At 39.1% G+C, this 27,717-nt stretch overlaps 1 protein-coding gene across 7 annotated transcripts in view; it reads right to left on the reverse strand.

Annotated features, from left to right (window-relative positions):
* The window catches only part of KLHL29 (kelch like family member 29), a 426,037-nt gene that overhangs the window by 141,692 nt on the left and 256,628 nt on the right, over nt 1–27,717 (reverse strand). For all 7 annotated transcript variants that reach the window (XM_034432194.3, XM_060689303.2, XM_060689304.2 and 4 more), the window contains 2 exons: nt 16,303–16,444; nt 14,987–15,529 (listed from right to left, as the gene is read on the reverse strand). In XM_034432194.3, coding sequence (XP_034288085.1) covers nt 14,987–15,529; nt 16,303–16,444 — 685 coding nt within the window. The remainder of the gene's footprint in view (nt 1–14,986; nt 15,530–16,302; nt 16,445–27,717) is intronic.

Below are 27,717 nucleotides of genomic sequence, written 5' to 3' on the forward strand. Positions count from 1 at the left end.
TGTTTATATATATGGATTTCTGTGCTTATTTCAAATACTTGGACTAAAGAAAAAATGAGGTAAATGATTTTTTTTTCATTTTCATAAAACTTTGAAATGTCTTTAACTCTCAAAAGGCATTTTCTTTACCACTTCACCACTATAAAAGTGAATTAAAGAAACCCTTAATGGAGAAGGGCAAGAGTTCACTTCCTGCTCTACACAGTATAATAAAAAAAGAAAATAATGATTTTGTACTGAGGACTAAAATGCTTTTCTGTGAAGTGTCTCAGGATTGCCTCTATATAATCATATATTGGTTGTTTGAGGGAAAATGCTATAAGCGTCAGCAATACACAAATGCAAATAGTATTATATTGTTACTAGATCAACTGTGAGAAGATATGTGCGATATATATCTATATCTTTTGTATCAGTGTGGCACTCTCAGAAGTGGCTGAACTACTGTTCCCAGCATTCTTCAGCATGTTGACTTCGGGCTGCTGGTAATTGTAGTTCAGCAATACCTGAAAAACGAGAGGTTCCTAATCTCTATTTTATATTGAACCTCTCAACTTCAGCTTTGGAAATACTTGCTGCTAAACTTTTCACCTGTTATTGCGCTTTCCTCATATCACCATTTTAAAAGACACGTAGTGTATTTAAATTGTTGCTTCCAATAATAAAAGCCACTGTTAAAAGTTTCAATGTACCTCTCAGTAGTGTGATGCCCTCAAATATGGTATCCTTCTGGGATGCTGGCAGAAAAAGGATTAGAATATTTTAAGATACTTCCTCAATTCTTCCTCAGAGATTGGTTACAAAAGATAAAGCTGGCAGAATCTTGTTCAGCCCAGGGGTGAAATCTAGCAGGTTGTGACAGGTTCTGGAGAGCTGGTAGCGGAAATTTTGAGCAGTTCGGAGAACCGGTAGTGGAAATTTTGAGTAGTTAGGAGAACTGGCAAATACCACCTCTGGCTGGCCCCAGAGTGGGGAGGGAATGTGGATTTTGCAGTATCCTTCCCCTGGAGTGGGGAGGGAATGGGGATTTTGCAGTATCCTTCCCCTGGAGTGGGGTGGGAATGGAGATTTTGCAGTATCCTTCCCCTGCTATGCCCACCAAGCCACACCACGCTCACCAAGCCACACCCACAGAACCGGTAGTAAAAAAACCTGGATTTTACCACTGGTTCAGCCCCATGATATTAGACTATAGCATTCCGCAGAGTTTGTCCCTCATGTTATTTAAAGTTTACCTGAAACAACTGGGCAAGCTCATCAGGAGATACAGAATACATTGCCATACACATATGGATATGCCCTTGCTTATCTTTTTCAGCTGCTACTATTAGGGAAGACATGGGCAGCAACGGGCCCAATGCGAACTAATAAAATAAGGCTTAAATATGGATAAACTATGAATGTTCCCCATTAGTACACTAACTTTGGAAGTAATTTCCAACATTTGTATGTGTGGGGGAGGAGGGATAATGCCCCCCCAAAAAGGGGTCTTTGGAGGTTACAGTATATGGCAGCTATAGCCAAGAAGTGCCTTTCCCAGCTTAACCTTTATGCATTAATTCCAAGTCAGACCTAGCTATGGTGATGCTTAGCTTTGTTGTCTTTTTCTTGAATTTATGTCAGATGCTCTACTTTTAGGGCCATCTTAGAAGGGACGCAGAAATTGTAGCAGTAAAAATAGTAATAGCAGTTTTTATGCATTGTTGTATTCTGCTTGTTTTGAGCAAAATTCAAAAAGTATTAATCTGTTTTGCATCAACTGCAAATTTCTGAGTGTTTTTGCTTTCTGGGAGGCAGCCTCACATAGAACCTCTCATCCAGTTGTGTGGTGATAAGGGTTTATTTACCATGGCAAATTCCTTCTCCTCCTGGCAGCGTCCTAACTGTCACACTAGTCCAGGGGTCTGCAATCTTAAACACTCAAAGAGCCATTTGGACCCATTTCATATAGAAAGGAAAACACCGGGAGCCACAAAACCCTTCCTGTGCCTGACTATTTATTGAGCGGCCACAAAACTAGCATATGTAGTTGAATTGAACATTCTGTTTTCTTCTGAAACTTTTCTTTTCTTGGATTTATCCATGGTTGGCCTACCGGGGGTTGAAAAGCTCAAAAAATTGCATGCTGGTGGGTGTCGCACATTGGTGGTTGTGACGCATATTTTGAGTGACAGGGAGCCACAGCAGAGGGGTGAAAGAGCCACATGCAGCTTCAGAGCCCCAGGTTGCTGACCCCTGCCCTAGTCAAACCCAGGCAAAGATAGCACTGGCCATGGCATGGCCTCTACTTGCCTATCCAGTAGCAGCTGTGAATCAAAGCCCCCAAGTCCCAGACTTCTTCCTTAAAAGTGGTACATCTTCATTCAGAGTTAACGTTGGAATTGGCAGTAAACTTCAGTGAAAAAACAGTACCAATTCTACATAGGAAAAAAATACATTATAAGTAGAAATTACTTTTGTTACTTTTGTTACCAAATTAAATTTGTTAATTTCAGAGACATGAAGGCAACAGATTATATTTCTGTTGACACTAATATAGGTTATGTAAGTGCAGTATTTTTCTAACAAGATGTGTCAGTGTACTTAAATCAAGGCTCAACAAATAAACTAGATTAGATCTGGGATAGCAAGATAGCATAAATTGCTTGATGATAGATGGAAGAAATTAGCTTCATGGCTACCGTTAATCTCATATGTGCTGTGTTTTTTATAATTACTTATTTAGAAAAGCAACAGCAGTTGGAGTATATTTCTTTTCCTTCCCCAAAAAGAATAAAAGGCTACCATTTAATTACTGAAGAGGAACAATACTATTTCTCTTCCTTTTAAAAAATGAATCCTCCCAAGGCTAATTATAAATCACAAGAGGATGATCTATGTAAACAACTATTTTTTTAAAAAAATTCTTAATGTTGCCTTTGATGTATCAAATTATTTTCTTTTTCCACATAAAGATATCTCTGAGATATGACCTGAAATATAATTCTGCTTGCATGAGTGAGTGGCATGATATGAAGCAAAGAACGAGCAAAAATACTAAGCAAGAGGCACTGTTGGACAATCTGAAAGACCAGATTGGGACATCTCCTGGAGAAAATTTATCTCCTTGGTTGCTAAGAAGCAGCACTGACTTCATGGCACATAATCAATCACTAAGCAATAGGAAACAAAGGATGTTGCAAGAGGAAATCATGGCAAAACCAGAACTAAGTACAGGTAAGGTAAAAGTTCCCCTCGCACATATGTGCTAGTCATTCCCAACTCTAGGGGATGGTGCTCATCTCTGTTTCAAAGCTGAAGAGCTAGCGCTGTCCAAAGATGTCTCCGTGGTCATGTGGCTGGCATGACTAAATGCCAAAGGCGCACGGAATGCTGTTCCTTCCCACCAAAGTTGGCCCCTATTTTTCTACTTGCATTCTGCTAGGTTGGCAGAAGCTGGGACAAGTAATGGAAGCTCACCCCGTTACGTGGCACTAGGGATTTGAACTGCTGAAGTGCTGACCTTTCGATTGACAAGCTCAGCGCCTTAGACACTGAGCCCCCCGTGTCGTCCTGTAAGTACAGGATAAGTAGCTAAAAATGCGCAAGTAACAATGCTCACAAGAATGCTTATGATGCAAAAAGCAACACAAAGCATACATATACATTTTTGATACCCTTCTCAGGACACCGAAGAGTTACAGAAATAAAACCTTGGCGTGTGATCTTTTACACTAATCTGAGTCAATTCATTTAGATATAAACCAATTACTCCACAGCCTATACTTAATATGTGCCATCAAGTTGTTTTCGATTCCTACCCACCACATAGATATTCTCCAAAATGATCTATCCCTAACCTATTATTTCAAGTCTCCTTTGCCACAATGAATCCATTCAACTTGCTGTTGGTTATCACCTTTTTCTCTTTGAGAATAAGATAGACACCCTTTGAGAGCTCCATGTAATGAAATTAAATTTTAATATATGCCGATTAATGTACATTCAAAGTGACAATAAAGTTATTCTAAATTCTTGCCTTCTAGCTTTCCCAGTGTTAGAGCCTCTTCCAGGAACTCTTTGGCTAATGTATCTGAAATCGGATATAATCTGAGCCTGGTCATTTGTGCCTCAAGTGAGATTCATTTAATATCCTATTGATATGTTTTCCTGGTTGTCCAGAATATTTTCAACAGTCTTCTCCAACACAAAAGTCCACCATTGTCAACAGTTTTTCTATCCTGCTCCTTTAAAGTCCAACTTTGTTTGCATAGAATGTCATAGAATAGGGTCGTGATGGCGAATCTATGGCACGCGCTTTGGGCACTCTGTCCGGAAAAGGTTAGCCATCACTGGAATAGGGAATAACATGGCCCACATGATTCTGGTCTTTGTAGGTATACAAAGGCCATGGCTGTGCGCTAGTCTATGATATATTTCCTCTCCACAGCTATATAGTAATTTTAATTTTAAACTGCGTGCGTGTGCATGCCCAAACTAAAAGGCGTGCACATGCATGCATGTGCATGCATGGACATGTGCGCCCATACGTGGACATGTGCATGCAAGTGTGGACATGTGGACACATGTGTGGACATGCACACATGCACAGCAGAGACTCGAAGACCAGCTGGTCGGCAGGCATCCCAACACTGGCAGCGTGGCAAGAGGTAAGATCTTTTTCTTTCGTGAGCTTCTGTTTTGTGAGCTTCTGTTTTGTCGTTTGCAGGGAAACGTTTGCAGGGAAACAGAAGCTGACGAAAGAAACGCCATGGAGATCTGACCTGGGGCAACGGCGTGCATGCCAGCAGAGAGGGCCACCTCTGGCATGCGTGCCATAGGTTCGCCATCACAGCTATATATAGTATTTCTTGACTATGAAAGCAACAGGTTGTTTTTTCATGTACTGAAGTCAGATCTTCTGACTTCAAGTGCCTAATTCCAGTACATTTCAGTTTAAAGATGTCTAAGATGTCAACATGTATTTATTTCATTTCATCTTTCTATAAGCATCAGCCAATTGTTTGAGGATCACCGGTTTCCAGTGATTTATGCCTGACTGGTACAAACTGACAGGGCAGGCATGCTCTTTGCTCCCCTCGATTAAACAGTGACTTTCGGTACCTAGGAAATGCACTTTAGCAATAGCAATAGCATTTAGGCTTATATACCGCCCCATAGTGCTTTATAGCATTCTCTGGGCAGTTTACAATGTTAAGCATTATTTGCATATTACCCCCAACAATCTGGGTCCTCATTTTACTGACCTTGGAAGGATGGAAGGCTGAGTCAAACTTGAGGCCCACCAGGATTGAACTCTAGGCTGCGAGCAGAGTTTGCCTGCAATACTGCACCTTAACCACTGCGCCGCCAGGCTCCTCCTCCACCTTCTGTATAGTGTGGTATACCCTCTGGAATAAGCCCTCTCCGCTGAGACCCATATGGTTCTATTCTAATGGTAGAAGGCCTTGAAAACCTGGGGTAAGATATTGGGGTAAGATGGATGGAACTCCCTTGTTTGTGATGCTTTACATTTTGTGATGTTGTCTGGCCCTCTTGCAATTACTTTGTAGCTATTCATCTAATTTTTCTTTTAGTCTAATTTATTGTATTTTGTTGTTATATTGCTCTTTATTTTTATAATCTGCTCAAAGTTTGTTGGAGGTGGGTATCATTGAACCTGAATAAAATAACATTTATATTTATCTTATAGGAGAAATGTCTTGACATTTGGAACAATTAATCAGTGAAATGGCTTGCCTTCAGAAGTTATGGATGCGCCATCACTGGAGGTTTTTAAGACAGTCATTTCTCTGAAATCATGCAGGGTCTCCTGCTTGATCAGGGGGTTGCCCTAGAAGACTTCCTTGTCTGTTATTCTGTTAAATCTGTCACAGTGGTGAGCTTTCCCGTGTTTATGCTTCTTACATGCCATGTTCCATGTCTTTGAAGCTTCATATTTTCTTTTCCTACATGTCAACATCAGTATCTGTCTCCAGTATTTTCCTAGATTGCTTTTGTCCAATACAGATGCCTGCTTGCTTTAACTGGGCAACTGGAATGACCTTCACAGCTTGGGTGATCCTACCGAAGTTATATACTTCTGGTATGGATTCCCAGCATTGTCTGCTCATCCAGACTCTTTCCCCTGCCAAGATGAGGCAGCACAGCAGGGTGTTGGGTGGTAGAGAGTGTGGCGACAATAAAGTAGAATACAATAAAAACCCAACACATATCGTATTTTTCGGAGTATAAGGCACACCTTTCCCCCCCCCAAAGGGAGTGAAAATTTAGGTGTGTTTTATAAACCGACTGTAGCCCTACCCACCCACTGGGCCCCACTCTTTGGCCTCTGCCTCCCAGCAGTTACTTCCTTGCTGCAAGCAGCAAGAAGAAACAGCTGGTTTCAGCTTCAGCACAGCCTAATTAGCACATGTTGATTGGATCGGCCTCCCGACTCTCAGCTGTTTTGCTCTCAGCTATTTTGCCCGGGCCTCTGCTGCTTGCTGCAAGGAGATAAATTGCTGGAGCAGATTTTTTTTTTTCTTGTGCTAATCAAGCTATGCTGAAAACAAAAATGAAAGTAAAGCAGGCTGTTTGCTGTTTGCTGCAATGAGGCAAAATTGCTTAGAGGCAGAGGGAGATTTCTTTTTTTTGTTTTCCTCACCAAAAAAGGTAGATGCGTCTTATAGTCTGGTGCGTCTTATACTCCAAAAAATTATGGTAATAACAATCACATATTGCAGCACTCGGATTCCAAAGGCATTTAAGAAAAGCCAAGTTTTTGTAAGTTGCCAGAAGAGGAATGAAATTGGGAGCCACACTCATTTCAGGGAGCAAGCTTTTCCAAAGGAGAAAATATCCCAGACAGGGATGTCCACTTCTGATCTTTCCTTATCATATATATTGATAAATGAGTCTTCAACTAATATTCACTTTTTTGGGGTTGGGACAGCAGAATGTTTCTGAGATAGCCAGTCTTGTAAATTTTCAGGCTTTAAGACTTACAGAGCGTTATGGCCAATTGGCAATACTGTTCCCACAGCAGCAGCGTTGTATGGCATTAGAGATTGTCCAATAAATACAAGGACGTCTGTATTTTGCATCAGTTGAAGTCTGAAAGGCAAGCTTCTTGTAAAATGAATTATAGTACAGGGAGAGAGGGGTTTTAAGAGGGTCAACGACATCTCCATCTAACTTGAGTTCTCTGAGTAATTTTCTATCCATCCAGACAATGACAGCCTTCAAATCAATGGTCAGGATAATACTACATCTTTCATTAGATTCAAGTGAGAAATACAGGTAGCCCTCAGTTAAGGAAATGAGTTGAACTGAAGTTAGAATGACACTGAATGAGCAAATCTATGGCCAGTCCTCAAAGCTGGGGTCACCATAACATCCCCGAAGTCACATGATTTATGATTTGGCCGCTTGGCAACTGGTGCACAGATACGAAGGTTGCAGCATCCTGCAACTCACGTGATTGGCATTTGCAACCTTCCCTGTCAGTTTCCAAAAAACAAATGGGGAAGCTGCCAGAAAGTTGCAAGGCCCAGACATGTGATGTTGTGCATAATTACCATGTGTGATTTGCTTAATTACTGCAACCAGAACTACTGTTGTAAGTCAGAGTGATCATGGGATTTTTATTTTATTTTATGACTGTATTGCTTAATGACAGATTATGATTGTCAACCAAGGTCTACCTATACATACCCTTTCCCCCCAAATAAGACATCCCCTAATAATAGGTCCAATCAGGCTTTTGAGCGCATGGCAATAAGGCCAAGCGCTTCTTTCAAGGTTCAAAAAAATATAAGACAGGATGTTATTTTCGGGGAAACACGGTAATAGGATATCATCAGCAGAGCAGATGGGCTCTTTTAGACCTTTGTAAAGATGTTGAACAGGACATGGTAGAGGACTAAACCTTGGTTTCTCCTATACTGCACTGCCTTGATCTCTTGCCCCTATAATTACTGACTGGATTTGCCCATTCAGGAAGGAGTAGAACCATTATAATATCATGTCTCCCAACCTTCACAAACAGCCCCAGAAAGTAATATGGTCAAGAGCTGCCAAGAGATGGATGAGGATGGCTGTTTTCAGGGTTCCAAGTAATATAACCAAAGCAAACAAGTCTCTACCCGAATTCTGCCAGAGGGCATTCATGAGGATGACCAACAGAATTTCTATTCCATGCCCATGTATATTTCATTCCATACACACTGCCATGTGTGTATATAATCTTTTAGAGTTGTTTGTAAGTGATGCCCCACCACGTTTTCTTCAACCAACAGCAATGAATCTGATAAGAAGATAAATGGGCATCTCCTTCATGGTTTCTGATTGTTCCTACTCCCTCCACAGGTGCTGAGTGCTGACTGTAATTTGTATGCAACATCAGATTTCCTTTCTAACACTTTAACCAGCCAAGAGGACAAAAGTCAGGTCCACAAGTGGCAAAGCTAAAAACCTTGTCTACGTCTTCTGGATGCACAGGATCAAAAACATCACAGGATGATACCTCTGACACCTCAGTGGACCTTGTCTATCCAGCTGCCAAACTGACTGCAAAACAATTTGATCCATAAAAGGATCAGCCAGTTAATCACAACTTGCCATCCAGACTACCTCTTCCAAGTAGGGAGTGCACCTCTAAATGGCGCAGTTGGTTGGCATCCCTCAGCTGCAATAAAGCAAAGAAGTAATTTTGCTTTGCTGCCACAAAGTTGGCTTCAATTTGAGCTCATGTTCATATCTAATCATGCATGCTTCTTATCCTCTACCAACAATGCCCCAGGCATCTCTTTACCCTCTTGATCATCCAGAACTCCTCAGAGATTTGGCAGGAACAGAGAGGATGCTCAGGAGCAATCTTCTCTAGTGCTACCTTTGCTTCTTATTCCAGAAGCTAACAAAGCATTTAACTGAACCGCTCTTTTGTTGGCAGCTTGTCAACTACCTACCATCACAGTTTCAGTTATTTAAATTAATTCCCATCTCTGGAGATTTTATGTAACACGCACACACACACACACACACACACACTACCAAAAAGAAAATGCAGTGAGCTTATAATATAGCACGATCCTGCAATTCGTTGGGTCAGAAATGTGAATGTGAATGTGAATGTAGTCAGCTTGTTGTGCTTCAAGATATGAGGAATCAAATAAAATGTTTGTGACTGAAATGTTGGAATTTAAAATGGGAATATGCATATAGGACTGGTTTGCAGGTAACATGGATACTGGAGAGTCTGTTTAACAAGAGGTTTTTAATTTAAGAAGTACATTTAAATTATTTCAGTTGCTGAAATAGGTAAGAAGCAAAGAGGTTCTAATCTCTGACCCAGAGTCTGCCAAGCGCTGGAGAGCCATCTGTGTTTCTCTTTTTGTGCCCTCTCTATATACATTTATTATTATTTATAATAAACAGTTTACATGCATTAAATAATCATTGGGTCTTAGCTGTCTCCCATAGTGTTTTCCTTCCCATTTATGCAAAGATATGTGAATTTAGATAAAATACTTATTTTAAAAAAAGGCAAGTGAACTTTGCCATCTGCACTATTTATATTCAACAGATAAAGCTATTCCCATCATAGAGAAGATCCCATGTAGCTGAATACAGCTGAAACCTACTGGATGGAGCAATTGAAAACAAAAAGTACAAAGGAATACTTCTGCTCTACTTTATTTATACTGCTTTATTTGATAGATTCTCCATCTTTCCACATCAGTGAATATTCAGGGCAGCTAATAAAATTCGAAGAAATTACCCAAAGTGTTAAAAATTGATAAAATTGTACAATTACATGAGTAGCAAAAATATTTAGCAAAAGAGTTTCTAAGACACTCGTGTTGTAAATGTACACTGGTTGTGTATGGTGATAGTATAACTGTGGGACACCACAACAGTCGTGAAGGGAAGTATTGATCATGAAGCTGCTTTTTTTTTTACATTGATGTAACTTCGAATGGTTGCTAAACAAGGCAGTTGGTAAGCAAGGAGTACCTGTACATCCCTCAACTCAGAGGGTTCTTGAAGAAGATTGTATATGTATTCAAAAATTCTTCCATACAAACAACACATACACACAATATGCCCATTTTCCTTTCTAGCAATAGCAATAGCACTTAGACTTATATACTGCTTTACAGTGCTTTACAGTTCTCTCTAAGCAGTTTACAGAGTCAGCATATTGCCCCCAATAATTTTACCCATTTTACCCACCTTGGAAGGATGGAATGCTGAGTCAACCTTGAACTTGGTGATATTTGAACTGCCAAATTGCAGGCAGCTGGCAATCAGCAGAAGTAGCCTGTAGTATTACACTCTAACCACTGCGCCACCAAGAAATTTTCTTTTAGAAAACATCTAAAGGATATTTTCATGGTTGGTAAAATGAAATGTGAGTTTTCTGGGTCTTTTGGAGGAGATACTTACAGGGTTGCTGAGAATATACGGTGAATCAAATATTAACCAAATATTTCTGTTGGAAAAATGAGTTATTCTCATAACACAAATATAAACTTCATTTGGGACAGATATTTAATGTAATGAGAAAGATGTAAGGATGATGCTCATCAAGGCGAGATAGACAAACAGTCGAACATATCTGAAGGAACCACCAGATTGATTTTAGCATTTCATACAAGTGTTTGATTAATAATTTCTAAACATACTGTCTGTGAACTAATGCATTTCCTCATAGTTGTTATAAAATGCTTTAAGCAATGTCCTTAAAATTATTCAGCTGATTAAATAATTCCTTAGAGCAACCGATTAGTCTAATTTCAGTGGGAATTAAAACATAATTTTATCTAATGTTGTTATCTAATATTGGGATAAATTAAACTTAAAATAGAGACCCAAAATGATAGAAACTTAAAAATCTATCTCTACGACACCTGAAAGATTTTGTGACCCAATATTCTATAGGCCCCAATGACATTAAACCTGATGTTATTTCTCAGTCTCTCTAGATTTCAGGCAACTGCAGAAAACAAGGAACACTGGGCTTAATTTTCTATGTAGTTACCTACAGTAACAGTAAGAGAGTTGGAAGGGACCTTGGAGGTCATCTGGTCCAGCCCCCTGTTCACGCAGGAGACCTGTACTAGGGATTCGAACCGTCGAACTGCCGACCTTTCTGATCGACAATGAAGGCAGAATTTGTTTTTAGGAGCATAAATTTTATCTCAACTCACATGCAGCTGTTTTTACTTTACCTACGGCATTTTCTAATGTTGATGGTATAGAAATACTGAGCATGACTGAGAAATAACTTTTAAGCATTTCATAAAGGAGAGAAATATTCCAATAATTGCATCAATACAATTCTAATTTCTTAATATATGTAACAGGAAAATATTATTAAAATAATGTAGCAAGGTTAAACATTTAAATACTTAACATATCTAAAGGTACTCTGCACCATCACTATCAACTATATGAAACCAATTAAATTTTCAACTGACATATATTCTGATAATAATGAATATTTAAAGCAAATCAGAATAATATTTAAAGGAAATTAGATGAATCAAAAAAGTTTAATTTCCACTATTCCATGGAAAAACATTGACCTATTGCAAATGGGATATCCAGTTAATTCTTTTGTTTTGCGCTGAAAGAAATATTCTACTGTATTATAAAATAGAAATGGCTTATGACAAAAATATTTGAGTGCATTCTAGTGGAGATCCTACAAGAATACAACTCATCTGATCGAAACATAATTAGGAAAAACAAAATGTGCAATTTTAAACCAGTTCCCTAATAATGTATAAACATCAGTATCCTACATATTGACTGGCAAGACATATTCTTTTATTTGAGAAATTGCAAACCAGTTTTATTATCCTGAAGTAGACTGTCAAATGGTAAAATAGGGAAGCTTGCTTTTCTATATGAGATGGGGGAATAATAACTAAAAGACTATGAAAAACAATTAAAAAACATCTGTAGCCAAACTTCCTTATAATGCATACTGGGATTCACCCCAAGTAAGGGAGAAAAATTCTAAAAACTAGCGGAAACATTTTTGTTTGTATAATTAAACCATAACTGTCCCCTTTTGTTGAGTACATGCAGCCAGCCACATACAAATCTGAAATTAATCAGATCTGAAAAATGCAAAACATCTAGGTGGGATATTAAACTACTCTCTTTATGAATGCAAGATAATTAATATTAAGGTTTTCATTCTAAATGGCGTAACTCAAAAAGCCCAACAAAAACCTTCTAAACAAGGTTTTCATTAATCATTCATATTAAGGTTTTCATTCTAAACAGTTGTGAAATTGAAGATTTCTTCTTATTTAACTAGATTATAAATGTACTTGTTTGATGTTAGATCTGACAAGTGCAATTATAGCTTCAAAGTACATGCTTTTAAGGAGGAAAGGAAATGAATCCTCCAATAAATAGGGTTGCCAGGTCTGCTTCCAAAAAATAGCGGACAAGCGGGGGGGGTTGGGGTTAAGTAGTAAAAAAAAATAAAAAAAAATTACAATTAAATTATATATTTTCTTAAAAACATTTTAACACGTATTAAAATAATCACTTCAAAACTTTACTTAAAATTCAAAACATCAAATATATTATAATAATATGTAAAATATTAAATTACATTTTAATTTCATCATAAAGCTTTTGAATAAAAAAAAATGTCCACTATTTTGTGAAAAAAAATAGTGAACATAATGTGAAAAAAGCGGACTGTCCGCTCAAATAGTGGACACCTGGCAACATTACCAATAAATAAATAAATATATAAATTACTTTTGTTTTTCAGGCATTAGCAGTGGTGGGTTCGGCCGAGCTGGTAGCGGTGACGATATGACATCACCGAACCGGTTCTCCCCCCCCACCCTCCCCCCCCACCCCCCCCACGTTATTCTTACCTTTTATTTGGTCCCACCCCCAATCTATTGCTGCCTCCTGAGTCCCAGCTGATGACTAGAGGGAAAAAAACTGTTTAAACTCTTGCCACGGGGCTTCAAAGGACCATCCTACAGCTGATCAGTGTTAAAAGCAAACAAATGAGTCGGGTTGTAAGTGCGAGGACTGGTCATAAGTGCGAGGACCTTCCAGAAATGACTGACCAGCTAGCCACGCCCACCTAGTCACATGACCTCCAAGCCACACCCACAAAATAAGCCACGCCCACAGAACCAGTAGTAAAAAAATTTAGAACCCATCCCTGGGCATTAGTATATGAATTCTTCAATCTCTCCTTATTATTAAATGAGGGAGAATAAATCAGATGGGGATGACTATAAACTGGGAACCTAGTAAAATTTAATTCATGAGAAAACAGTTGCCTACCCTACAATTTATTACCATAGATAAAGCTAAGACTGTCATTGGTAAATGTGAATATTGGCTCCATTTCACTACATGGGATACACACCTTCTAGGAAAAGAGCTCCTCTTCGATTCTAGGTATGAATTGGAAGGATGAAAACATCTGTGTTAGACCTTCCTATCGAAAGGGCTCATCTTATTTTCGTAAGCTTAGCCCAGGACACACAGGAGAGGAACATTATCTTAAAATAGTTCCAGAACATGGATATTAAATACTAGTATTTCTGTCTATTTTTAAAGAACCATCTACAGAAAAAAAATGGAATTATTCTGATGCTCAGGAATAGTTTTCATGAATTATATATTAGCATTTGAATTTTATCAGCAAAGCATTTTAATATTTGAAAGATCCTCTCTTATTAACTGTTGAGATAGTTTTTCAACCTTATAATTTTCCTGCTTTTTTTTTTTTTACTTAGATAAAAATAATCTTTAAAACTTTTAGAAATACAAGGAAGAATTTGGCAGTAAATCCAATATTTTCATGTATCCATAAAAACCCTCAATATAAGGGTCTAAAATTTTAAAAACTAATTTAAATACCTGGCTCTTTATATTTTTAAAAGGAGAGATTACTTGTCTTTCACATTGTTAGACATAATTTTTAATGGTACTATACATACATACACACACACACACACACATTGTACACACACACATACACATAATGATCTCACATAGACATGAACACACACAACATGACCTCAGTTTCCTTATCCAAATATGTTGGCACCTATATATTTTCCCTCTTGACAGATTTAAAACTGGCGTATACCTAGAATGTTGATCCATCTGGGACAGAGCAAAGGGTGACACCCACCCACCCACCCACCCACCCACCCACACACACACACACACTGCAGAGAGCACAGATTTGATTTGGTTTTGCCCATTTGCTGATTCCTTGCCCTCTTGATTTCCCAGAGTCAATCCAAACAAGATTGGATGCACACCTAATTCTTTGCACCAGGGGACTTTCCTAACATCAACTCGGCGAGTCTGATAGTTTCACATAGGTTCATTTCAACTATGCTATGTAATATACCCTCTTTGAATGGCAAAACCCATGGGATGTCCATATTGTTTTTTCAGGCTGATTAATCTATCCACTACCTAGAGCTGACTGGAATATCAACCTAATTCTAGTAAATGTTAAATGAAGAAAAATTCTACACTTCATATGAAACGGCATAACTCAAAAAGCACAACAAAAACCAGAAAGATGGTGGTGTGACTTATAAGAAAGTGCTTCTCAAGAGAAATAAAAGAAAATCCATGACAAAGAGCAACAGCAGTCTCATGTGCCTTAATATAGGAATCTCTACTTATTTGAGATACTTTGGAAAGTGTCATTCAGTTCCAAAACAAGCACATTTCCCCCCTCTGTCTTCTTGGAAGAGCCAGTTTATCATCTTTAATTCATGAAAAGCTACCTCAGATACAAAGCAGGAAAACAGATGCCGGAGTGCTGGTGCAAGACTGTCAACATGATAGATGCTTTAATTGGCAGGTCTTCCTCTTGTTCCGGCTGCTGGCAGAACTTCAATATTACTATCTTATTACCCTCCACAAAGTGGACATATCCTTGAAGGTACCGATTACCAAAAAATATGAAGAGTTTGGGCTGACTTACCTTTTGGATGCCATGGATCTGTAAACTCGTATTTCCCCACACCAACAGTCCGTAGCATCTGCACCCCATTTGTGTTGTCCTGATTGCCCGTCGGGTTAGGAGGAAGCTGAGGAGCAGCCTGCCCATTGGTGGCTGGAACACTATTAGGTAGGGCAGCTGAAGGCAAAGCAGGTGGTGGTGGAGGCAGGATAGGACAAGTCATGTGACCATTCCCTATTGCCCCATGGCCTGGGTGAGTCACCTGACCAACCCCAGTCATAGAAGACATAGTAATGGGTTGACTGTTTGTGTACAAAGGCTGGCTTTGCAGATTCACAACCATGTTACTGAGAGGCCGTGAAGGCTGCTGCGGAAGCTGGTAATGAGCTGGCATTAATGGAAGCTGGGGGGTAACATGTGGAGGGAGTGAGGGTGTGACTCCAATGACAGGGGCTTGGACGTTGACTGCTGGGCTGAAGGTCGGTGGCTGATTCATCCCATAAGAATGAGTTATAAGAGTTGGTTGGCTACCTGCTGCAACTGTTGTAACCCATGGAGCTGTACCTGGAAAAAGGAAAGCTAGCAATAAGAACAATTTTTGCAAAAGGTCAGTCCCCAAAATAGCTCCCTCTGAAAATGCGATTCTGTTGAGTCTGTCCCCTTCTCTCTCATAATGAGAGGAATGGACTGACATCAGTCCAAAATGGTAAGTGCAAAGCAGTAAATGCTATAATATGTCAGGAAAGCATCAGCGTTAAAAATCCTGATCAACGTGCAAGACAGTATGTTTACAGTTTTCTGTAATTTTCTGCTTCCAAGAAAATTAACCTCTTTCTCCAATGTGTTTTTGTGGCTCCCTGACAAACACTCAGTGTGTGTAATAATCATGTTCCAGCCGCTACAAAGAGATTATAATTAGGCGCCTGGCGAAGCTGGATGTGTCAGGAAACTGGAAAATATTTCAGGTGGCTCTGGACACAAAAAGAGACTTTATGTATTAAACGCATCTAGATAACACCGCAACCAAAGGACCTAAACCTAAAAACCGGGGGGATTTTATTATTATTCTGGCACAGGAACAGGAATAAACAGGAACAGAAAGGGCAGAAGAAAGAACTTTAACAAATTTGCAGCATTTTAATACGTTCATTATTAGCCATGGCATAGGCCATAGGAGTAACCTGAAGAGGTCTTTGTAACTAGAAACCAAAGCCAGCTGTGATATTAAAAAAAGGACTCACAATAAAGCCTTATTTAGAGTGGAATTGGAAAGAGTGTATTGAATTTGCTTTGAACAATTTTCTCCAGCAGAATTGCAAATAAGGCTGAAAGTATACCTGGGTTTTCAGTCTCCCTCATTTGTTTAGATGGTGGCTCATCTGTATCCCAGGGAGTAGACTGATTGATGGGTGTCTGTCCCCACCTTACACTGGTTGCTAATCCTTGTGGTTGATTATCTGTCTTGGAAATGGAAAGCGTCTGTCAGAGAATGAAAGAAAACATATCAAAATTAGACATATATACACAGAATCCTTATAGTGCTTTGCATGTTTTTGTATAAAATTTTATATTGCATTTAACTAGGCCACGGGTGTCAAACTCAATCGCATCACGGGTCGGATAGTGACGCATCGTGATGTTTTTTGCCTTTGCAGAACTGGAGTGGGTGTGGCCTATGCATGACGCATCTGGCCCGCAGGCCGCCAGTTTGACACTCCTGAACTAAGCCAACATTAGACACAGCAAGCTAAATATAGTTTTTATTGTTTGGAAGGTATTATGATTAATCCAACAATTGTTACCTTAAGGCGGCTGTGAAAAGAACACTTCTATTCCCAATTTACTTACTTGCCAGGACAATCAATATGTACCACCATATAATTTCTACAATATTACTATCAATGTGCAAGGTATTAGATAATTTGTCCCCAATACCATTTATTACTCATCACAAATATCTGAGTTTGCCCAAATAAAATTTTTAGCTATCCGGGGGGCATAATTTCATGCTGGGATTTTTTTTCTGCATTGTCCCTATTCCAATAATGAATGAAAAAACAAATGCTATTTTTGAAGAAATGGACTTTCTCCAAAAGTCAGTTGAGATGTTAAAGAGGCTTTATTGCATAAGAATCTTTACAATTGAACTAATAATGCATGAAGACAATAGAAGTTGCACCAAGTCTGTACTGGCTATTTTTCTTAGTATTAAAAGAAATGAGCAGGAAAGAGTAGGGTTCTGTGATACAAGTAAATAAGACAGCTTTATATAAATATCCAAAGAAAAATAACTGTTTAATATGATAATCAGTTTCTCCTTATGTCTCTGCCAGAGAAGGGAATTAGGCTTTCAGTATTATATCCCTCCCTACACAAATATAACAACAATACAGACCTTCTTTATCACCATATGGATATCTAGATAGGTTCCAGCAGAAAAAGAAGTTGTCCAAAATTTGTGTGTTCTAATTTATATATATATTTGGGGAGGAAGTATCATGTTGGCTAGATTAAACAGAATATGATCTGTCAGTCAAAAAATTCTTTTATTCTGCCTCCCTGACACTCAGCTGTACATCTCCACCCCAGACCACCCCAATGATGCCCTCGAAGTGGTGTCCCAGTGTCTGGAGGCCATGCGGGTCTGCATGGGGAGGAACAGGCTTTGACTCAACCTTTCCAAGACCGAGTGGCTGTGGATGCCGGTGTCTCGATATAGCCAGCTGGTGCCATCGCTGGCTATTGGGGGCGAGTCATTGACCCCCACAGAGGGGGCTCGCAACTTGGGTGTCCTCCTGGACACACGGCTGTCTTTAGAAGAGCATATGACGGCTGTGGCCAGGGGGGCTTTTTATCAGGTTCGCCTGATATGCCAGTTACGCCCCTTTCTGGATCGGGACTCGGGACTCCTTATGCACAGTCACCCATGCCCTCGTCACGGACTACTGCAATGCTCTCTACTAGGGTCCCCCCTGAGGAGCACCCGGAGGCTCCAACTGGTCCAGAATGCGGCCGCGTGGGTGATTATGGGAGCAACGTGGCGCTCCCATGTAACACCTCTCCTGCGTGAGCTGCACTGGCTCCCGGTGGTCTTCCGGGTGCGCTTTAAGGTGTTGGTTCTCATCTCTAAAGCGCTCCATGGCTTAGGGCCAGGGTACTTACGAGACAGCCTGATGCTACCAATAACCTCCCACCGGCCAATACGCTCTCACAGAGAGGGCCTCCTCAGGGTGCCGTCGGTCAAGCAAAGTTGGCTGGTGGTCCCCAGGGGGAGAGCTTTCTCTGTGGGGACACCCACCCTGTGGAATGAGCTACCTCCTGGAATACGACTGATCCTGGACCTCCGTACCTTCCGTAAGGCCCTGAAGACTTATTTATTCCAGCAAGCCGGCCTAGCCTAAATGGTTTTTAATGGGATTTTTAAATTTTATAGACTTGGGGTTTTAAATTGGGAGGCTGATTGATTTAATCTCTTTTAATTATCTTAACTTTTGTATTGTATGTATTTTAATTTTGGCTGTTCACCGCCCTGAGTCCCTTTTGGGGGAAGGGCGGTATACAAATTAAATTAAATTAAATTAAAATAAAATAAATCAAAACATGGTTCACAATTCCTGGTTCATAATGAATAGGTTTACCTGTCAGAATGCAAACACACTCCCAAACTAGTATTGATTCAGTCAGAAAGAAGCTACAAATTTTAATTTACAGTGCCTAGTAATCTTGGGGTACAATGAAGGAAATCAAAAATAGAGAAGTAGCCCAATAAAATTCCTGATTAATTATTAAATGTTTAATGCTAAATGAAAAAACAAACAAACCCTAATAACAGACTTATTTTTCTGTTTTGGAATGCTAAATTTTGGTAATCTTGAAGATATAAATGATTGCTTTGGAAATTCAGAGCCATGGTAAAAGGAACTGTTGTGTCTTTAGTAGCACACAGGAACATTTATTTTAGCTTTAATTATCTGATATGTTCGTTGGCCACTGTAAAGAGATGGGCTTTCTAAAATGTTCTGTAGACATCACAGGAACTAATTGCATTATGGTGTACTTTGCTTTTTAGCTTTCATGTCACACACTTATTTGGATTAAATAAGGAACACATGAAAGAGGTAAATTGCTTGAAACACACTTTCAGGTGTGCGTTTCAAAAGGAAAGAAAAGAGAGGCCAAATGTCTACTTGTTTGAATAGACAACCTCTGAAAAGGCTTTGTGGCTGTGATACTTCAAAAGCATATAGTTTAGGAAGAAACAGAAAAGGAAGGTATTAAATATCAAGATGCCCAATGGCATTATTTTGTTTATTTACTTGTAATATTGCTAATCCTGCCTTTCAGTCAACAGATGCACACCTTTCAGTTAAAAAATGTTTTAACCATATACACATACACACTCCCTTGAATCAGTCATAAAAAACAGAGCAAAAACTACATAATTCTTCAGACAAAAGAACAGAAAGAAGATAAAAGAAGCTGGTCTATTCTGTCAGAGAAGAGAGTTTTACCACCTGAGAGTCATCACCAAGAAAGCCTCCAAACCTTGGCCCTTGAGAAAAAAGGACTTATAAACTAAGATAAGGTTCATTTTTGATAGTGGGACCTAGACAATTTCCTCATATGATGAACACAGCGGGTGCCCTGAGTTATATCATTATTTTTAAAATAATAGAAAGTCAGTAGATGGCCTTTGGAATAACCTGGCTCCAATTGGATTAGGCTTGAAAGATAAAAACCAGAATCTTAAATTGAGCCCAGATGCTAATTGATAAACGTATCATATCCCAACTGTCAGCGTTGCTGAAGCAAGCATTTTTCAAAGTTCTTCATACTAGAATAGGTAAACTGGCACATTTGGGAAAACCCGAATCTGAGAGGTCCGGGTTTTCCCTCAGTAAATCAAAAGCCCCCAAACCATCCCCTCACTCCTCAGTCGATCACATGCTCCAATCAACCGCCGTCCCATCTCGAAACCTCACTCCGACCACTCCTTCTCCAGATGCAGGATCGCCCTGACCTTGACACACAGGAAGAATGCTATTATGTCTACAGACCACCCCTCTACTAAATCCCCCCTCCTACTTTCCCACATATGAGAAGGTGGCAGCATGGAAGCTTCCAGCCTAATATGGCTTCCAAAGCTGACACCAACACTATTTGGGCTGATGTAATCAGTCAAATCTATCATTTCGAACTGCTTTCCAAAAGGAGCCCGATGTAGCCTATTTTAATCACTTAGTTCAGAGATTATGTAGGTATGATGGTCTTCTATTTGTTTACAAGCTGCTTTTCCATGGTAGCCACACTCAAAATATTTTACTAGATATCTTTTAACACACTTCACAATACTTCATTTGAAAACCTGTAATTGTCACACACTTATCAATGTATGGTAATCTTCTCAATACCAAGCACAAATTGAACACTAAAAACATGGGGAAACAAGAAAGAATAACCTGCTAAGAAAAATGTTCTAAAGGTTTGCGAGTTCAAATTGTGGAAGAATATGGATGGAATGTAAGTAATATTCACATGCAGCCAGTGTAAAAGATATGTAAGTAATGCTAAACTTGCCACTTTCAATAAACACAAGGGATCTCTACAGTTATACAATAGCAGATTATATTGATATGAAGAAAACATTTCTCTCAATAAACAATAAACATTCATTCCACATCAAATATATAGGATGGAGAATATCTCAACAATTAAATAACCATGACGAGTCTTTCTTATTATACAGGTAGTCCTCAACTTATGATCATAATTGAGCCCAAAATTTCCATTGCTAAGCAAGACAGTTGTTAAATGGGTTTTGTTCCCTTTTATAACCTTTCTTGCCACAGTTGTTAAATCACTGCAGTTAAGTTAATAATACAGTTGTTAAGTAAATCTGGCTTCCCCATTGATTCTGCTTGTCAGACGCTGCAACTGTCATATATAGATGCCAGTTGCCAAGCGTCTGAATTTTGATCATGTGACCATGGGTATGCTGCAATAGTCATGTGAAAAATGGTCAAAATGGTCACTTTTTTCAGGGTCATATATTTAAATGGTCATTAAATGGTTGTAGGTTGAGGACTACCAACCTTAAATAATTTTCTGTTTTGCTTGTAGCAAAATAAACGAAAATCTTCTCAATGAAATGATCAAATTCTAACACTTTTTCAGTTTTTCAAACTAAAGGCATATGTACAAATAAAAACCAAGCTCTACACAGATATATAAATTCAGGGAACAAATGCTGTTAAGTTTCTTGCATTCATCTGATGTTTTTACAGCTGTATTAAACTCATAATTCAAGAAATTTAATGAAAATGTTCTGTAACAGCAAAACAGCTGTTTCTTATGCAAAGTAAAAGTTTTACTTTACTTCAGTTTATTTTTAGATTTTTGTTTTGCCATTTTCTATCCTTGATTGCAAATAAACACAAATACATACTTATCTCTCAAAGTTGTTCTATCACTCTACTCCTACACTAACTCATGGGGAAAAAAAAATGTAAAGCATGCTGCCTCTGAAAGAGTCTAGAGCAGGAGTGTCAAACTCATGGCCCATGGGCGAGATGCGTCACGTGCTGGCCATGCCCGGTTTAGCGAGGGGGGGAAAAAAGTCACAATACATCATGTGACGCCACCATGATGACGCGAGTTTGACACTCCTGTTTCAGTATAATCCTGCCCATGAAAGCTAAATCACCAATCCTGTGTGAGCTTGAATACAGTGCTGTGGAGTCGGAGTCGAGGAGTCGGAGGAAATTTTGGGTACCTGGAGTCGGAGTCGGAAGTACAAAAAACTGAGGAGTCGGAGTCGGAACATTTATCTCCCGACTCCATAGCCCTGCTTAAATATGGTTTGTATGTAAGATCTTCTTGGAATAATTTTGTTAGTTCCTTTCTGTCTCTGTCCAATGTACAAATGTAACAATTCTTTACACGTACACTTCTTCATGCTTAATTATCAATTACACTGAAAGTTATATCATTAAATAATAGTCCCCTGAATAGAATATCTGTATTGAATAAAGAAGACACAAAATGATGATTCATATAGAGTTCTTTTTGGAAAGGTCAATATATAAATTTCAGATTCTTTTTTTTTTTTAACCTAGCCATCAATTTCTTACTTCCTTACCCTTCATTGGTGAGATGATATCTATCCATTTATGACTCCAACTGCTTAGCTATATGTAGATGATACTTTTAATTTCATTCTCCTTAAGAAATTTGCTTTTCACAAACATTATGTTGCCGGTATTGGGGGAAAAAAAGACTTTGATCAGTTATCTGATACAATTCTAATACTTTCTTAGGCCGTAGTTAACGCTTCTAATTCATACAATCTAAGCATCTAGAACAGGGGTGTCAAACTCCCGGCCCATGGGCTGGATGCGTCACACACTGGCCACGCCCATGCCCGGTTTAGAAAAGGGGAAAAAAGTCCCAATACATCACATGATGCTGCCATGACGATGTGAGTTTGACACTCCTGATCTAGAATATAGCAGTATAAAACCAGCCCAATTGAAATGCTTTGAGCAAAATGGAGAGGAAGGGAGGGAGAAAGAAAGGAAGGTGCACCATAAAGATAGATAGAATGAAAGAATCCACAGCCTGAAGGAGACAGGTGCTTTAGAGTTACAATATGCTAGTTGGTTTATTCTTAGCATGGATTGTGCAAAATATCTGCTAGGATAGAAGCAGCTACTGAACAAGACAACAAAAGTGAATGAAACCCAATTACCTCTGCTTCAGAATAAATACTTATCCAGACAAGGTGTTATCAGAACACTATTCTAAGGCTGTTCCAGCTCCATTATCTAGTGGCAAATAGAGTTCTGTGCTCATTTTGGGTTTATATATGGAAAATATTTCAAGTGAAAGTAGCTTTTTTTTCTCTGAAGAAGGATCATGGTATCACTAGAGATAAGTTAAAAAACAAAATAGGAGCAATGTATTAAGACTGCAACAATCTGCAGAATGAAGTTTTCACAACTATCAAGTAGCAATAGGGATATTTCTTCAGCTATGATTAATTTTTCAGGAAGCCTATATTTCTGAAAAGTTTAACAGTGCTCCAACAGTCAGGAGACCCTTCTCTGTGGGAGCACCTACTCTCTCATCCCGGATCTGCGTACCTTCCGTCGCGCGCTCAAGACGTTTTTATTTCACCAAGCTGGCCTGACCTAAGTTTCTCCCCTTTTTAAATGGGAATTTTAAATTCGGTCTTAAATTGTTGGGGTTTTAAATTTTCAGCCAAATTATTTAATTCATTTTATTTTATTTTAAATTTTGTATTCATATGTTTTATTCTATGGCTGTTCACCGCCCTGAGTCCTTCGGGAGTAGGGCGGTATACAAATTGAAATAATAAATAAATAAATAAATAAATGATGATGTGTGCCAAAGCCATAGTTCCCTTTCGAAAAAAGTTGGAATGACTGACAGTCATAACAATAATTATTTTCATTATAAAATGAAATGCATTTAACAATAGGGAGCCAAGTGATATAATCAACATGCAGGCCTTTTGGATACTTGAAATGCGGGAAGAGATTGTGAGAACTAGATAGTTTCATAAGGATGTACTAGAACCGTGATGGTGAACCTATGGCATGCGTGCCACAGGTGGCACACGGAGCCATATCTGTGGGCATGCAAGCGTTGCCCTAGATCAGCTCAAGTGCACATGTGCGCGCTGGCCAACTGGCCCACCAGAAGTCAGGAAACGGGCTGTTTCCGGCCTCCAGAGGGCCTTCAGGGAGATAGGGAAGGCCATTTTGCCCTCCCCAGGCTCCTAGAAAGCTTCTGGAGCCTGGGGAGGGCGAAAAAACGGGCCTTCCAGTCCTACTGGAAGCTGGGAAATGGGCCATTTCCGGCCTCCATAGGGCGTCTGGGGGTGGGTAGGGAAGGCCGTTTTTGCTTTCCCCAGGTTCCAAGAAAGCCTCTGGAGCCTGGGGAGGGTGAAAAACGGGCCCACCGGGCCATCACGTGCCAAAAGCAGGGGGAGCACAGGGGGGTGTCGCACATGCATGCGCAGGGGGGGTGCATTGAATTACGGGTGTGGGCATGCACGTGCGTGACCCCCCCGTGCTACCCCCACTTTTGGCACACGATGGCAAAAAGGTTAGCCATGACTGTACTAGAAAATGATGATCGGTGGATAGAGCATCAAAGATTATGGTCCTCGTCATCTGACAAGCTCCTATCTTAATTCCTGCTCCTGAACGTTTTTCTTTCTTTCTTTCTTTTTAATGTTGTGCAACAATCAATACATAATAAATGAAGCCTGTGTTCCTCAGTTACCATTTCCAGTACTTTCAGCAATGAATCGCAAAGATAACTGTAATCCAGACTTCCCTAATTTGGATTCTTCAGATATGTATCTACCCATCTGGGAGTTACCTATAATACATTCCATTTTTCTACCTTTCTGTCTTTCTGTCTCTCTTTCTCAAGAGAGAGAGAAAGAGAGAAACAACATATCTGGAAGGCTGCTCTCCCATGTGCATTACAGGCCAAGCCTAATGTATGTTTGTTCAGTTCAATAAATAATAAAAAAATTCAGAACAGTGTTTCTTCCCTACCTTTAAAATTGGGCTAATAGATTTGCCATGACACATAGTTACTCCCCACATCAGGTTTCAAGTTTTGCAGCATAGTTTCCCAAGATTATCTCTGTTGTTTTGATGTTTCAGTTCTACAGCAAACAATGTATTATGTTTCCACAATAAGATCAAATATACTAAATCAAACACATTCTTCTGTTTGCATTTGAGCACTTTCATGGAAAAGGCCTTTATAAATGTTTTCATCTGGCTTTGCAATCATATCAAACATCCTGTGATCGTATCTTTATGTCACAATGTCAAACATGAATCAGTCAGAAATTCAATCCATTTGCTCATAACGCCACAATTTTTAATATTTGGGAGATTCTACAGCCTTTCACATATTACTTTACCGCAGTAATTTCTACAATTTTTACAGCAGGACAGCTTTTCTTTCATAAAATCATTATGATTCTTTGATGAGTAGAAGTAATCTTTGCCGAGGGTAACATCACTGGTGGGATTCAGCCAGTTCGCACCACTTCGGGAGAACCGGTTGTTAACTTTCTGAGCATTTTGGCAAACCGGTTGTTGGAAGGAATAATTGGGGCAGAGAACCAGTTCTTAAATTACTTGAATCCCACCACTGGGTAACATACATGGCTACTTCTTGGAAGAAGGTAAAAGGACTGAGATCCAGTAGCTCTTATAGATTGTTAGATCTATTTCAGTCATACTCCTTCCTACTGATTAAGCCCTCAAAGGGTCAAGGATGCATAGCGATGAACAGCAGCCTATTTATTCTTGTACAGAGTGTACTATAAATTGTTTGCCATCCTTATTTAGAATGGCCAAAACACTTTTTATCTCTGTTTTCGATAGATAGACAATTCCAGACTATTTAAAAGAACACACACACACACACAATTTACAATGCAGTATAAACCCGAAATTACATTTAAAAGAAGAAAAACTGAAAGAAAAAGACCCCCCCCTTGGAAAATTATATAAACAAAGGAAACCCCGCAACTTTAACCAGGTTGCTCTAAAATCTTCTTCCCTGTCACATTGAGAGACAAAATAAATAAGATCTATCAAATGCTGTTAAATAATAAGCCACACATCAACAATTCTATATAAATTTATCAAATATCTAAAGAAAACAAGGCGCTGTATAATAATCTTTTAGGGCAGCGCCCCCTTGCCCAGTCTGCAAGTCTCAATGTGTTGATAAATTATTGAGGTTTTCACTGCCTGGGCCAGGTGAAGCAAGTTGGTTGTTTTCAAATACTGTTAGGCCACAGTGCATATTTTCATAACTGGAAGAGATGTCATGGGACTGTGTGATATTTGTGGAAAGAAAGAAACAGTTGATCTTGTCCTTCGGGACTGCTTGTGTTATGATAATGCCAGATGCCTACTGTTGTAGAAGTTCTCTGACTTGGATGTTCAAGTTTTTTATTTAAGAATAACTAGAAACATGCTCTTGTGGATATTTTTACAGGGCCTTTCAGTATATGGTGCTTAATAAGACCTGTGGAATCACTTGGGCCAGGAGGGAGGGTCCTGATGCCATCTCACCATTGTTGTCAAGGCTGTGAGTCTGTGTACAGCTCCTGATTGCCCAATCTTAATCTTCGTTTACAGCCGTGATGTGAAGCCCCATTAAAATACTGACAAACAGAATAACAAAGTTGGGAGGGACCTCGGAGGTCTTCTAGTCTAATCCCCTACTCAAGCAGAAACTCTTTTTCTTTTCAGATAAATGGTTGTCCAATCTCTTCTTAAAAAGCTTCAGTGTTGGAGCATCCACAGCTTCTAGAGGCAAGTTGTTCCACTCTGGCTTGTTCGTTTAGGAATCATAAATATTTGCTTTAATGAAATATATTTGAATATTAGTAACTCGGGTTGGCAGCTGGGCTGTTGGTCTGAGCTCTGAGCTTGGCAATTTGGTTGCAAACGTTTCGTCACCATCCGAGGCGACATCGTCAATGTGCTTTGAATTGTGCTTGTCTGTCAGAACACTAGCCTTTATATATCTTTTTATGTGATGCAAATTAGTGTGAATGTTGTTTGTTCAGCTGCTTCTGAGTCATGGGCTGATTTCGGCCTGTTTGATTGGCTTGGTATTGTTACCAAGATATGGTTTTTGATTTTTTAATACCGTCGGTGTGATATAAATTAATGCTGTTCGTTCGGATATTTCTGAGTCATGGTCTGGTTTCTGACTGTTTGATTGGCTGGTTGTTATTACTGAGACGTGGCCCAATATTTTGTGAGCTGATGGGTTATGATTTTGTTGTTGCATAGTGGGGTGCCTCTTTGTTCATTTTAAATGCTATCTTCGGGATCGCCATTGATGCAGTCCTTTTCTTCTCAGCAATTGGTAGACTGGATCAATGTCAATATGTCTGTTTATTGACTTATTGGTAGAAGCCAAACAAGTATGTATGTATTTTGTAATATGTATTTTGTATTTTTATTTGTTTATTGTAGGTTGCTTAGAGCCATGTAAAAGTGAGATGGGTAGCTATGTAATTTAGTAAATAAAAAACAAAGATACAAATATTCGAGAAACTGACACTAATCCATGTAAGACATGTTTTACTATTTCCCCAATTTGGGTTGAAATTCATACAATTGGTAACACGATTTTAAAAGAATTATTGCTACTTAACAATGCTCTGCTTAGCTCCGTCTCTAAAATTAGAATCTATCAAGACACCAATAAATATACATTTTTCATGCATTAGGAATAGCCAAAAGTTATACTCTACAAAGTTGGAAAGTTAAATATCTATCAGAATTGTAGAAAGGGATTTCTGATATGAGTGATCTAACAATATTTGAATTAGGATTTGAGGTTTTATAATAAGGGAAGAAAGTGGCCATCTTTGCTTTCTTTGAGACATACTCCTCTCAAAGAAATCACGTTACTCACCACTTTTTTACCAGCATTTGCACATCTTAAAATGCATTCATTCCAGTCCCATTCTTTAATAAACATTCTGCCATTGTAGATAAATTAATTTACATCTTCTGATTTGGGGGTATTTTTGTGTAACCTGTAGTTCTCCACATCATTTTCATTGTCAAGCACAGCCTCTGTAATCTTCAATCCATTAATTTTCAGATCCATATTTTGTTGCATAATGCATCAAAACGTCTACTACAGATCATTTAGATTCTCTGTACTGG

The sequence above is a fragment of the Pantherophis guttatus genome, chromosome 1 (assembly GCF_059756535.1).
Source record: "Pantherophis guttatus breed Tessera chromosome 1, ASM5975653v1, whole genome shotgun sequence".
Classification (NCBI taxonomy): Eukaryota; Metazoa; Chordata; class Lepidosauria; order Squamata; family Colubridae; genus Pantherophis; species Pantherophis guttatus.